This window comes from Lepidothrix coronata, unplaced genomic scaffold (genome assembly GCF_001604755.1).
Source record: "Lepidothrix coronata isolate B3197 unplaced genomic scaffold, Lepidothrix_coronata-1.0 Scaffold112, whole genome shotgun sequence".
In the NCBI taxonomy this organism is placed as follows: Eukaryota; Metazoa; Chordata; class Aves; order Passeriformes; family Pipridae; genus Lepidothrix; species Lepidothrix coronata.
Genome location: NW_016690292.1, coordinates 769,522 through 782,629, shown reverse-complemented (window position 1 = coordinate 782,629; position 13,108 = coordinate 769,522). Strand labels below are relative to the sequence as shown.

General features: G+C 53.1%; 1 protein-coding gene across 1 annotated transcript; it reads right to left on the bottom strand.

The window, feature by feature from the left end:
- Positions 1-776: 776 nt before the first annotated feature.
- On the bottom strand, positions 777-12,756 carry LOC108502085. Its single transcript, XM_017824600.1, has 4 exons — positions 12,262-12,756; positions 12,038-12,148; positions 11,107-11,852; positions 777-1,637 (listed from the first exon to the last, which is right to left on the bottom strand). The coding sequence occupies exons 3-4, from the start codon at positions 11,582-11,584 to the stop codon at positions 1,462-1,464; spliced, it is 654 nt and encodes a 217-aa protein (XP_017680089.1). The 5' UTR covers positions 11,585-11,852; positions 12,038-12,148; positions 12,262-12,756; the 3' UTR covers positions 777-1,461.
- Between the last annotated feature and the right edge of the window lie 352 nt (positions 12,757-13,108).

Here is a 13,108-nt window from a genome sequence, read left to right as displayed (position 1 = left end):
GAGGGGGGATCTGTTGTGCCCAGTGAGTGGCATGTCCCCTTGGCAGGGACCAGTGCCTGTGAGAGCAGTGCCAGTGTGAGACATGGTCTCGCTGTCCCTCCCGAGCAGTGCCAGAGGCACCTGGATAACCCTGATCTCCAGCCCCCAGATGCTGAAAGGGCAGGGGAACAAGAAAACCAGCCCCTCCCCATACAACCTCCTGTCCCCCAGAAATCTGGACCTTCCCAGTTTTCCCAGCCCACAGCCAGCTCTGGTGTTGAAAGCTCCACTCCCAAGGGCCGACAGTTATGGGATCACCCCGCCAGCATCCTCACGTGCTGCCGGGGCATCGCTGCCTGGCTCCCCTTCACAACCCCATAGGAGATGGCTGGCGGGTGCCAGAGCAGCCACACTACAAACCCAGGGCCAAAATAATGGAGGAAAATGGTGGTGGCAGCAACGCTGTGTCTGATTGGAAATGGTTAATTACTGGGGGCAGGTTTGTGGTAATATCCTGCAAAGCCGACAAAGCCCCAGCGTGGGACTGCTGGTAATGGCTCTCATTAAAGCCATTGGAGCAGGAGGTTGAAACCGCATCCATTTTCCTCAACCACTTTCAGAAGGGGAAAATAGCTGTTCTAGCCCCTGCTATTCATGGTGTGCCTGGAAAGGCAGGGCTTGCCTCCCTGAGTACAGAGGCAGAAGTCTGGACTATTGCTTTTTCTCAGGGTCAGGTCTGCGGGCCATCAGTATAACCTTTTTTTTAAGTTCAGGAAAGATGTGGAGAGCAAAGGGATCTTCATCAGGAAGAGGCACTGGGACCAGGGAATGATGAACCTGCTGTGCAAATAGGCTGTGAGCTGGAGCTGCAAAACTAAGGAGAGGAGTGATGACCCAGGCAGGTCACCAAACTACAGGTCTGGATTTGGCCCCTACTGACCTTTCTGTGTCTTTCTGCAGTCCCCAGCTCCCTGCTGTGTCCTGGACCTGTCCCCAGAAACACAGATACCCCCATTTCTCTGTCGCCTCCTTGTCTCCTTTGCCCTTTTCACCACCCCATTCCCATGCCACTGGACAGCCACATGCCAAAGGACCGCCCGGCTTCTCTCCAGCTCATTTCTCTTGCAAGCTTTGCTTGGTGGGTGTATTTTGCATTTGCTTTTTCTTTTTTGCTATTCACAGGGAACAAAGAAGGGGTCACAAACCCACGGGCAGATGTCAGGACAGGGCTGACAAGCCTGGGAGAAGGGGCAATGCCACCCACCCCAGCAAGGTCCTTAGAGGCAAAGCCAGCGGGAGAAGGGCTTTGCTCCGCAGTGCCGGCTCTGCCCATCCCTTCCTCTCACTGCCCGGTCCTGCAAGGTGGCTGCTGCAGTGTTCCACTGCTCCATCCCTCCGCTCCATCCCTCTGCTCCATTCCTGCTCTCCATCCTGCTGCTCCATCCCGCTGCTCCATCCCGCCTGGCCGGGACGTCGCGCCGGTCACGTCTGCTGTGGCAGGTGGCAAGTCTCGCCGATGGCAATGACCACGTCCTGGGGCTGCCGGTCCCGGTGCCGCGGCGCCTCGGGCATCTCGCTCATCTCGTTGACGCTGTTGCTGATGCAGTTGATGTCGCTCTTGTTGCTGTTGTCGTCCGGGTTGGGGCCAAAGATCCAGTCTGGAGGAGGGAAAAGCACAAAACAAGCCCCTGATTACCTCTGGCTGTTCCCACATCCCAAGATGGCTGGAAAATTGCTGCCTCCTGCTACATCCTACCTCTCACTCTGGGTTCTCGCCCTCCCAGGAGGGTCCCTTGCCCACCACTGCCCTTTCAGCCCCTTCTGCTCCTGTGGAGTTGCAGTCTCTGCTCTTCCAAGCTCTGGGCAGGTTTTCAGGCTGCTGGTTTCTGGAAACCCTCCCAGCTTAGGCAAATGAAATCACTCTGCTAATCCCAAAAATGGGAATGATGTGCCTATGAAGTGTGCATCTGGGCTCTCCAGCAATGTATTTCCTACAGTGTGTTTTTGCTGTCAGAAACAGAGGGGACAATTAAATAACTATGTGACATCCAAATTGGGCCGGAGGTATGGCTAGGGACATGGCTTTTCTGCCTTGAGAGTGTATCACAGCCACACCAGGGCTTCAAACCCTAGAACGTGGTGGTGGTGGGCAGTGGAGCATCAACACCCCCCTGGTTTAGCCCTGCTCCCAAAATAAAGCAGAGATAGCTGCCAGGAGGCAGACAAAAGGGCCAGCCTGGTTTAGCTTTTTCTGAGGGACTCCACTTATTTGCCAATGGATTGCTCTCAAGAAATAGCATTTCTCTCCTCTGTGGCATGGGGTATTTTCTGTCCCCATAGGGCATTTCAGCTGCAGCTCTTTGGTGGAGGATGGGGGCTGCCTGGTGAAGCAGGGACAGAGAAATGCACTCCCAGTGAGACGTTGCCTTTCTCATGGGCTGCAGAAAAATGTTTTGCAGCAAAATTGAGGCTGAATGATGGCAAATGCCATCAAGTGTGAAGGGAATGAAAGATCTAATTTCTCAGCTCGCCAGTGGTGTCCAGACATTTCCACAGGTGTGAGAAGAGAGACGAGAATGACCTGTGGTTCTTTCTGCACTTGGTGTGTGCACTGTAGGTCAAATTTGCTGGCTCCAAGGAGGATAATGTTCCCACCACACTGGGCAAAGGTAACATGTCCAGAGAGTGACTGTTTTTTCTTGGTTTTCCTTTTTCTTTACTTCTGTAAGTGCGCTAGCAGGGTCTGCTGGTTGTGTGACAGGAATGACAGGAGAAGAACCACCACAGTTCCCTCAGCTACCACAGTGCTGGCAAGAGTGATTGCGAATCTCAGCAAAGATGTGGTCCAAAGGTTTTTGGGGAGTCCTGGGTCTGCCCCAAGTCCCAACCAGGGCATTTAGCTTTCACTTGCATGATCCACAGCCCCAGCCAGAGCCTGGGCTCCCCGTTACAACACTTCCCCAAGGAAATCACCCAAGCCCAAAAGGCTCATTTAGGTATTTTTTTCCTTTGTAGCTTCGATTTTGCTTGGCTTTACTGGATTTAGACTAAAGCCAAACACTCCACCATCTTCTTCCTGGTCTGGCCCTGCAGCCTGGGCTGGGTCCAGACCAGACAGAGCCCCAGCCTCTTGCCCCCAAGACCTTCCAGGCTCCTCCAGCCCCCGCACAGACACTTGCTGTGAGGAGAATCCAAAGGCAGTAACAAGATTGCCTCCTACAGATACTATTAAAGGTCTCAGCTTGCTTTCCTTGATGTCAGCTGTAAAACTCCAGTGGGAGCAGGGGCTGGTCCAGCAAGGAAGAAGGTGAATAACCTGTAGGAAAAGGGGCTATGGGTCCCCAAATATCCTGGGAGCCACTGGATGAGGATTGCTGTGAGCAATAGGAAGCAAAGAGCTCAGTATTGGATGCCTGTGAGTGAGGGGGAGTGGCACTTGGTGGCCAAATGAGGAAACCTTGGGGACATTTGCAGGCAGCAGAAGAAGCTGGAGCTGGATGCAGCACTGTGATAAAGGCAGAAATGCAGGGGATGGGTGTTTTGGAAGAGCACCAAGGGGACCAGCAAAAGCCATTTCTATGGGAAAAGGGTCACAATGCACCGTCACCAAAGGGAATGTGGCTGACCAGGGTGCCTGGGGAAGGTGGCTTGTGTGAGGCTGCCACAGTCTAATTCCTGGGTAAGAGCAGGCTGGATTGTACGCGCTAATCCGAACCACTGCTTCCCTGGGAATTATTTCTGGAGCCTGCTGGATCTAATTACCCAGTAATCTGCAGGAAGATGTAATTAGGCTGTCATTAGAGGGTATTTACTGCGATGCCTTTATGATTTGACTGTGTAAGTAAGGAGTGAAGTAATTACACAATTACACGTTATTTGTGGCCATTTATGGCCTGTAACTTCAGCGTGTTGCCATGTGTGGAAGAGGGGAGCGAGGCCCCGTGGAGCTGGCAGAGAATCTCCTGCCAGCAGGACCCTGGACAAACAACCATAAAAATGTCAGCACCCTCATCTCCCCTGCCAGCCACTGCTGGATCTGTCCCAGCCATGCATGCTCCTCCCCAGTTTCACCCTGTGGCTCCTCTCAGTTTGTGGGTGAGAAACCAAGGTCTCACAGGTTCCCCTGTGGGATGTCTGGGGAGGAGTGACGGAGAAGAGAGAGGAGACCTGCACATCTCTGGCATCAATGGCATTAAACCTTGCTCTGATGCAGAAGGGCCTTTGCAGGGGATGGGATGCACAACCTCACGTCATGCACAAGCACATGATGTAAACCTCGGATAATGAACCCGAGGGGAGATGTAATGGGGTAATGGAGGGTGGTGAAGGGCTGGGAGCCAAGGCATGGTGGTGACAGCTGAAGGTAGCTGTAGCCCTTAACATCATGTCAGGTATTTCTCTCTCTATCTCTTGCATGTGGCGGGGGGGCTGAATAAGCAACAAAAAATAGACACAATTGCCACTGAGAGGAAAACAAAATCCTCTTTTGGATCAAAGTCCACATATGTGTTCACGCAATCTCCAGCAAGAAGGCAAGCAAAATCAGGCTAAGCCAGGACACCCAATGGTCCTGGGACACCCAAGGGCAAAGCTGGAGTGAGCAGGGACCACACAGTGCCCACTCCTGGGGCAGAGGCACCTCTGGACCCAGGACAGTTGCATTCTGGAGATAAGAAAAAGCATTTCCTGCCCCTACCCAGCCACTGGAAGGAGCTCATAACACGTGCTGCAAAATCCAGGGCATGCACGCGGGCATGTCTGTCAATGTCTTGGATAAAAGAAAGGGACAAAGTGACTTTCTCAGCCAGGCTGGGGGAGCAGCATCTGACCGAGAGACGCCTCTCCTTGCTCCTCAGGAGCTGCCAAGGCTCAGTGTGCCTGCTGAGGTCTGCGGGGCGAATGGAGAGGTGGGAAGTGCTGAGGTGGGGTGAGATCGATACGGAGGGATTGATCCAAAGCAGCTGGAGAGACAAGATAGAGCAGATTGGGCAAATCAGGAGTTGTGGAATAGCAACTCTATTATTATTATCCCTAAGTAGCAGAGTAATGTGGCACAAAGCTCCTCTACACTTCCCTGGCTCTGTCAGAGCCTTTGACAGCACCCCTGGAAGCAGACCCTTGAGATGTGCTGCATTTTTTGGGGCAGAAAAACACACTGGGGTTGCCCAGATGTCACAGTGTGCCCTCCTTGTACCAGCAGCATGAAGGATGGTCCTCACTTGGAAAACCCTTACAATGCAGGCAGCAGGGAGCAGCTTCCTGCTGTTTGTGTGCAGAGGAGCACAGGGATGCTCTACCCCCAGTCTCATCCCAGTAGGGGTGTCCGGGTCCCCTGCATTCATTGGTGACAGGGTGGGATGTCCACGAGGCACTTCAGCCACTGAAAAAGAGACATCCCCAGCAGAAGAGCAGAGGCAGATGGGAGAAAGGGCTAAAATTTAAATGGTGAGTGAGACATCCACAGTCCCTGCAGAGATGGAAACAAGGAAAGGAAGGGGTAGCATGTTCAATGAACAATCAAATTCGTGCTCTAATTTTGCTTTAAATGGAGCTGGGTGTGAAAGCAGCTGCTAAAAAAGCCCTTTTCCCAGCAGCAGGAGCAGAAGCTCCTTTTTCTTTGACACAAGTCCTGACCCAGCAATCACACTGTGCTCTGCAGCAAGGCTGGACCAGCTCTGGCCAAAGCGTTCCCGATGGACTGGAGTTCAAGGGTATCCCTCATGAGTTTGACAGGATGCAGCATTCGCAGCTGGACATCGTATCTGTCTCATTTGCAGGACAGGCTCTACTTATTCATTACCAAAATCAGCAGATAACTCCCAGGTTTGTTCTATTGGAAAACCTTTGTCTGCCCCTTGCCACAGTAATTTGTTAGAAAGCCCCCTTCCCCCCAGATTCACATCTTTCTAAATGAACTTGCTGTCGGGGTCTGTTCTTCCTTCCCCCTTTTGAAGAAATTTGTTAGCTTTGCTGTGCTGGCTGAGTCAAAATTGTCCTGCACCCCAAGCAACATGAGCACACTGCTTTGCTGATAGACAGGTAAGGACATTGTCTCTCTGCAGAGCTGTCACTGGCATGAAGCGTCTGGTGGGGAAAGGGCGTGACACGGAAAAGGCATTCCATTGTGATATTCTCTTAAAAACAGCTTCTCTGCACCAGAACAACCCTGGACCAAGCCTGAATTTGATCCCAGTCCCATCCATCGGGCAGCATTGCTGCTCCAGAGAGTGGGTCTCAGAGAGGTGATGATCAGGTGTGGTAGCTGGGAGGCAGGCGTGCTCCTGGGAGTGGATGTTTGCTCTCCTTATCTTCCAGTCTTAGATGTTCTCCCCAGAGGCAGAGTGAGGACGGCCAGAGAGTGAGGAGGAGTTGTGGTTGCTCTCAGCTCAAGAAAGACCAGTGCTTGCAGACGAGTAGAAAGGCACAGTCATTCCCCAGAGACCTGACAGCCCACCACTGGACCACACGATGGCAGGGATGGAAATGGTGCTGTGGGATGGTGCATCCCTGGGGCCAGCCTTGGATGGCCCTGGATCCCCAGCAGCACATGCTGGAAGCCGTTCCACTGCTACGGCTTTGTGCTTCAAAGCTTTGGCTGCAAATGCAGCTATCCTAGAGTGGGGCCACTTCTCCCTTCTTTTTGCAGGGCAAGGCCACTGCAGCCACTTGTTTGGCCAACAGCTGCAGCCTGTGGCCACGGCAATGCCAGAGTGGATGCGGGGATAGGGCATCTGCCTGTTAGTACAGGCAGTTAGTACACTCCCATGGGAGTGGGAACTAACCCAGTGAAAGCCACCCTACAGCAGCCACTGCTAGACATCGGCACCCATAAACAGCAGCTCAGGAACCCCTGATATACCCTCATGCACCAGAAGGGAAACTGAGGTGGGGTGTTAGTGTCAGAGGTGGGTTAGCACTGAGATGGAGAAACAGAGGGGAATATGATGTGGTATCTTCTTTTCCCACAACTTTGGGAAGCAAAGGAATCATCCTCAAAATAGAGCCTGAAAAGAAGACATGTAAGTCCTCTCTGATGGGTCTAAGATGCTGTCTGCAATCCCTGCCATAGGCTGAATTATCCTAAGAGCCCTGCAGTTCTGTGTGGAGCAATTAAAAGTGGATCCCAAGTCCCTGCAGGATCACCCAGCAGCTATTTTCAGCAATGTTACATTCATGCACAGTTTCTTTGTTCAAGGAGACCGTTTCCTAAAGAAGCCTGAAATGTGGCAGTTAGAGATAAGGATGAAAAATAAAAATACAGCCGGTGGGTCAAAAGGGCAAAGAAAAGAAAGACCCCGCTCCAAGAATGGCGCAGGGCTTTGAGCAGTCTCACAGCATTGACCAGCACAGTCCCACCGGCGTCGGTGAACCCGCCCTGCTTTGCCCCAGCTGGGCATCTGCCTTGGGCCCATTCCCAAAGGAAAAGTTTCCTCCAAGGTCTCCTCTGGAGATCAGCAGCTCATAGGAGACCTCGGCTGTCACCTCGGGTGACACCAGCGAAGGTCTCCCTGTGAAGCATCGCTCCCACGCAGACCATCAGACCCTTCCCATGTGGTTCCCGCGCAGGAGCGAGATGCTTTCCCCTTTCCTGGGGACCACAAGCGTGAAGTCTCCATAGCAACAGCTTTGTTTCCAGTCAAACTTTTTATTTTTTACCCTTTTTCCTCCTGTTTTATGTTTAAATAAGGGTGCTATTCAGTGAACTGCTGGGGACGGAGGAGGGAGGGCGGGCTGATTCCCAAGGATTGCAGTAATTAGGCGCTTCGTACGTTGGTGACAGGCTTGTCATTTGCCAAGCCGGCTCTTCGCCGCAGCGCCGGCTCTGGCAGCTCTCCAGCGCTTCTGAGTTAAGCAGCTTTCCAAATGCTTCGACCCAATTTGCCTTAACTGGTGGTTGGGTCTGAGCTGCACTCACGCAGGAGCCCTTCTACCTCATCAGGGGGCTCGCATCCATCCCCAAGCAGAGACGTCTGATGAGTTTTGGGAGAGTGTCAAACATGAGACTTCGTCAGCTCAGAGGAAGTGGAGAGGGATCAGAGAGAAATTAAAGTATTTTGGGCTATCCTTGGTCAGGTCTCTCCAGGAAGAGCTGAAGAGGGTCTCTTTCAGAGCCCTCTTATCCATATCCAGGTGCTCTGCCTTCCTCCTCTCTGACAATGCATCTTTCCCCCTCCTCCAACGCAGCCTCCCATTTTCCACTCCTCCCCACCCTCCTGGACATCGCAGCACTGTTCATCTCCCCCTGGGGATGCCTGGGCAAGCTCTAATTGATTTTTTAAGAAGCATCTGCAAGAGATGTGTCAGTGTCTCTAATACCTGTTCAGATTTCACAGGGGAAGAGCTTGGCAGCATCCCGAGAACCCCTTTGCCATCCCAAACCAAGCCCAATGCCTGCTTCTCACAGTCCTTGTGAGTGCACAGGGCTGGGTGATGCTTTGACTTCCCAAGCCATGTCTGACAAGCTGTTATTGAGGAGTCAAAATCATCCTTGATGCTTCCAAGTGACTCTTTAAAGTAGCGATTAACTATTCACACTTTAATCTCCCTGAAACAGGCTCCAGCCCTTTGGCATCTTATTTCCATCTCTCTCTGTATCCTTCTAAATATGGTTAGTGCAGAAACACTGATAGCAGAGGTTGGAGCTGCTGCCGAGTATATAAATCCAGGCATTGTGTTAAAGGCAGCTAATAGGCCAGCTTCTTATTTACTATCCCTTGGTCCCTCTGTCCTGTCCCTAAAGTAATTTTATGCAAACTCATTCAAATGAAACCTTCTCTTTAAAGGCTGTTCCTTGGCAGTGTTAACAAACACAGGCTCGTCCGCTCTCCTCCGAGGACTGGCTCATTTTAAGCGTATCAGCTGTGGGAAGACAGGCCCGGAGTGCTAACTAGGATGAGCTGGAGGCAGCCTTCGGCACTGAGGGGTGCTGCTGGAGTTCTGGAAACGCCTTTTCCTCTCTGCCTGGATGGGGAAGAAGCTCACCTCCGGATTTCTGACCCTAACTTGGAGAGGTGTTACCTCCACCGTGGGCAGGGAGAGAATGCTCTGCCCTCAGCCAGGGCGCTGAACTGGGAAAGGGCTTCTTCTGAAGTGGCGGGGAGCGGGCAGACCCCGGGGCTGTCCCTGTGCCTGCCCAGCCCTGCGATGGCCGTGGTGCTGTGAAAGGCTGTGGAAGCCCCTTTGCAAAAGGCTTAGCGAGGAAGGGGCACCCCGGTGACCTCGTCCCACGCAGAGGCTGAAGCTAAAGGTCACCAGGGAGCATTGCTGCTGAGTTGGAAATAGCACAGTCAGGGGCACGGGTGTCCCGGACCGTGGCTGCAGCCTCCCTCACTGCCCATAGGGGCATGGCATTTGTACCAATTTTGGCCCTACTTTGCAGTACCCAACCAAGGGGCGGGTTTGAGCACTCACATCTGTGCTCTCCTGCATCAAGGACCGCAGCAGTTGGGGCAGGGGTGCCTGCTCTGCGGGGGCACTGCGGCTGGACCAGCCCCCACTTTGGGGCAGTTTCTGACCTGGCCTGACCTGGTCCTTTGAGCACCTTGGGGCAGCAGCATGTGTATTTTTAGGTGCTGTCCCCACTGCCTATCTTTGTTGGGAAGGCACCTCTAAATCAGATGAGTGGCAGAACTGGGTGATGTTACAGCCCCAGAAAGCTGCTGATTAAGTGTTAAATTTAACACTTAAGACAATTTATCCGTTCCCCTCCATCTGGGGCGAAGAAAGACTCCTCAGCAGCTGCTCCCTGCCGTTTTCCTGTCTGAGCTTCATGTGAGATCCCAAGTACTGTACCCTGCCAGGAGGTTTGACCTTTCTTGTCCCAAATACCCCCTCCCTAAATCCCTGTGTCCTGGATCTGCCAGCCCCTGCCTGGTCATTACCCTCTCCCCAAGGGACTTGGCTTGCCCTCCCATCAGCAAGCCATGGGTGCCGCACGCCCCACAGGCACCGATGGAGTTTTGGCTGGTGTGTGTCTCCCATGTCCCAGGAGCAGGGAAATAAAGGGATTCAAGGATGAACATGTGGATTTTGTTCCAGATGAGCGTGAACTCCCACTGCAGAGATGGAGCCTGCAGGGCTTCGTCCATGGCTCAGAGCAAGGGTGTGCAAAGGGATTTCAGCTCTGCTCCCCTGAGGAGGACATTGCTCCCCACAGCTTTTGCAGGGTAGGCACTTCTGTGAGCCAGGAGCTTAAACCCCTCTCGGTATCCCTCCTGGCCCCCCATACAAGCTGGAAAGCTGTCACCAGCACCCTGCACCAAGGCCCTGACCCCCAAAAGGACATGGTGAGCTGGCTGTTGGGGCCAAAAGTACTGAGGATTAAGAAGGGAATCAGGCACATTTGCACTCCCCAGCATGACCAGCCTTACAAATTACAGGGCAAAATCACTGAGGGCTTGCCATAAGCAGCAAAGCACCTCTATCTGCACCTCTGCCTACACCACAGCCTGACCACAGCAGCCAGCAGAGTGTTTGCACTCCTGTCCCCGACAGTGAGGGACCGTGTTCATCAGCAACAGGATGAAACCAAAGAGCCAGGAAGCCAAACCTCACAAAAACGCACACTCTTTGAGCTATCTTTTCATAGATTTGTTGCAGAGGCTGTGATGGCTATGCTAGGGGCTGTACAAGGGAGCCAGACTGCTGAGCTGTGTTTCCTAGGAGTTTGTGGATTCACTGGTGTCTAATAAGGGGTTAAGCTCATATGGCAGCTTTTCTTTCATAATGCACTAGTGGGTTGTTATCCTGTGTTCAGCTATTTGTTGCCATGAAACTTTTCATGTTGGAGACCTCTAATCCAAGCTTAGTTGAAACTGGCCAAAGGATTTTACAGTCATTTGGCAACACAGACTCACGCACATACACATTTATACACACGCACGCACGCACAAGCTTTGTTTCTTTAGGAAGGGGGCTAAACCCAAGGATTTTCTCTAGGAAGGTGGTCAACGTACACCTCAATTTGGAGAACTCAGAACATTAAATTAACTGTCTTCCAAATGTGAGAGGGTCAAGGATTGGTCTAAACCCCATCCAAATCAAAGTGGAGATGCGAGCCAGCACTTCCAGGCTTTGCACCAGGCTTTTTTTGGCCACATGCACACAACGTGTGAAGCCTGCACTCACCTACAAAGTCGTAAATGAGGTCTTTGATGAGATGCCCGACGATGGCGTACGCCACTGCCACCACCACCAGGGCTGCCATGAGAAGGTAGAGGACAGCCTTGGGCAGAGGAATGGCATCTCGAGGAGGGGGTTTGTACTCCTTGTAGAGCTGGTCATTGTCCGAGTATGAGTATTGGAACAAGTGGTCCAGGCCAGCTGTGAAGTTGCTGGAGTTCATGGACTGGCTATTGGACAGGTAGTTGTCCTGCTCAGGGTCCTGGAGGACACTTACCACCGAGCTGGTGGTGGCTTCCACTTGCTGTACCAAGTTCAGAGTCTTGTTAACGCTGGGGAGGATCTGGGAGAGGAAAGTGCTCCAATCTTTGATGGCACTGATGTTGCAAATAATCATAATTGCAACGAGGAAAGAGATCTCCAAGCTCAAGAGACTTAAAAAGGAGAGAAAGAGGCGAGAATTGCTGTACTTACACCAAACCATGTACTGCAAACCGGGCAGAGAAGGTCTTGACGGGGTAGGTTTTTAATTTGAAAATTCTTACATGATTCAGTAGGGATGCATCTGTGGTACCTCAGTCTCACTCCTGGAAATGCCCATAGAAAACCCCTATGGGCATGAAGTTCCTTAGGAAAAAGTAGATGTTGGAATGATTTTGACTGATATCATTTTTGTTCCTCAGCCGTCTCTCCCTGATGCTACTCACTGATGAAAATCGGAGAGACAGGATCCTCTGGATGTTTTCAGTCATCTGGAAAAGAAAGATAAATTGCCTTTCTCCAGCTTTTTTTTTTTTTTTTTTTTTTACAGGCGATGGTCCTCGGAGAGACAGAAATCCCCCCTTTGCTGCTCCCCAGGCTCGGTCAGGCGCAAGGTGTGCGATGCCGCGCTGTGACTCTCCCGAAGCGTTCGCAGAACAGAAACAGAGATTCAAACCCCACAAAGTTCAGCTGCTCCCGGCGTGTGATGGAGCCGGCGGCGCGCAGCTCCCGGCCCTTCCAGCCCGGCTTTCACCAACTTCTTTTGCCGGCATCTCCCGATCGATTCCTTTAAAAACAAAACCCATAATCAGAGACCACGGCCCCGCCAGCAATGAGCCCAGCACACGGTCCGCGGAGGGCAGCCCAGCCCAGAAGCTGCCGCTCTCGGGTTTTATTTACCTTAAAGACTTTTCCAAGCGAACAGATCCCCTCGCCTGATGCTCCAGCTTGTTTTATTCAGCGCTCGGCTCCCCACGGAGCTCCCCGCACGCAGCCCCCGATGCGGTGCCGCTGCCCGCCGTCTGCGGGGAGTGCGGGCACGCCTGCGTGTGTGTGTGTGTGTGTGTGTGTGTGTGCACTCCTCCCCGTCCTCTTCCCCTCCTGTCCCTTCGCCCTGCAGCCCGGCTCGCTCTCCCCAGCCGCCCCGGCTCCAGCAGGGAGGGGGATTAGCTGCCGAGAGGTTGGCTCCACAACTCCTAAGTGCGCCGTGCAGCAGGCGATGCGTGGCGGGAGCGTAGGCTCAGCCTCCGCCGCTGCTCCCCGGGGAGTTAATCCTTTCGATGGCAAAAAGACGAGCTTTGATCCGTCTGCTGGATCTTCTCGGAGAGGTGGAGGGCAGGGCGGGGAACAGCCGGAGCGTGCGTGTGGGGGCGCGGGGGTACCCGCAGGTGCAGCCCGCCCGCGCTGAGCACAGCCTTTGTCTGGGAGCTGTGCCGCCGGCAGGGAGAAATCAAATCGCGGGCGCTGCCGGGAGGAGGGAGGACATCATCAATCCCACCGCCAGCATCCCAGAAGAGTGGTGCTCCCCACAGCCCTGCTTCCCCTCCTGCAGCCTCCACCCAGCAAAGTTTTGGCATCAGAGGGATGCCTGGTTTGCAGAAAGGCCGGAGGGTTTGGCGCTGAGCTCCCTCACCCTCTCCCCTCCCAGGTTAGCTGTCTGTGTCAACTGGTAAGAGCCAGCCCGTCCTTGGTCACCTTGATAATGGTCTTAAACTGGTTCATGTTCCCTACAAACACATCTCATCTG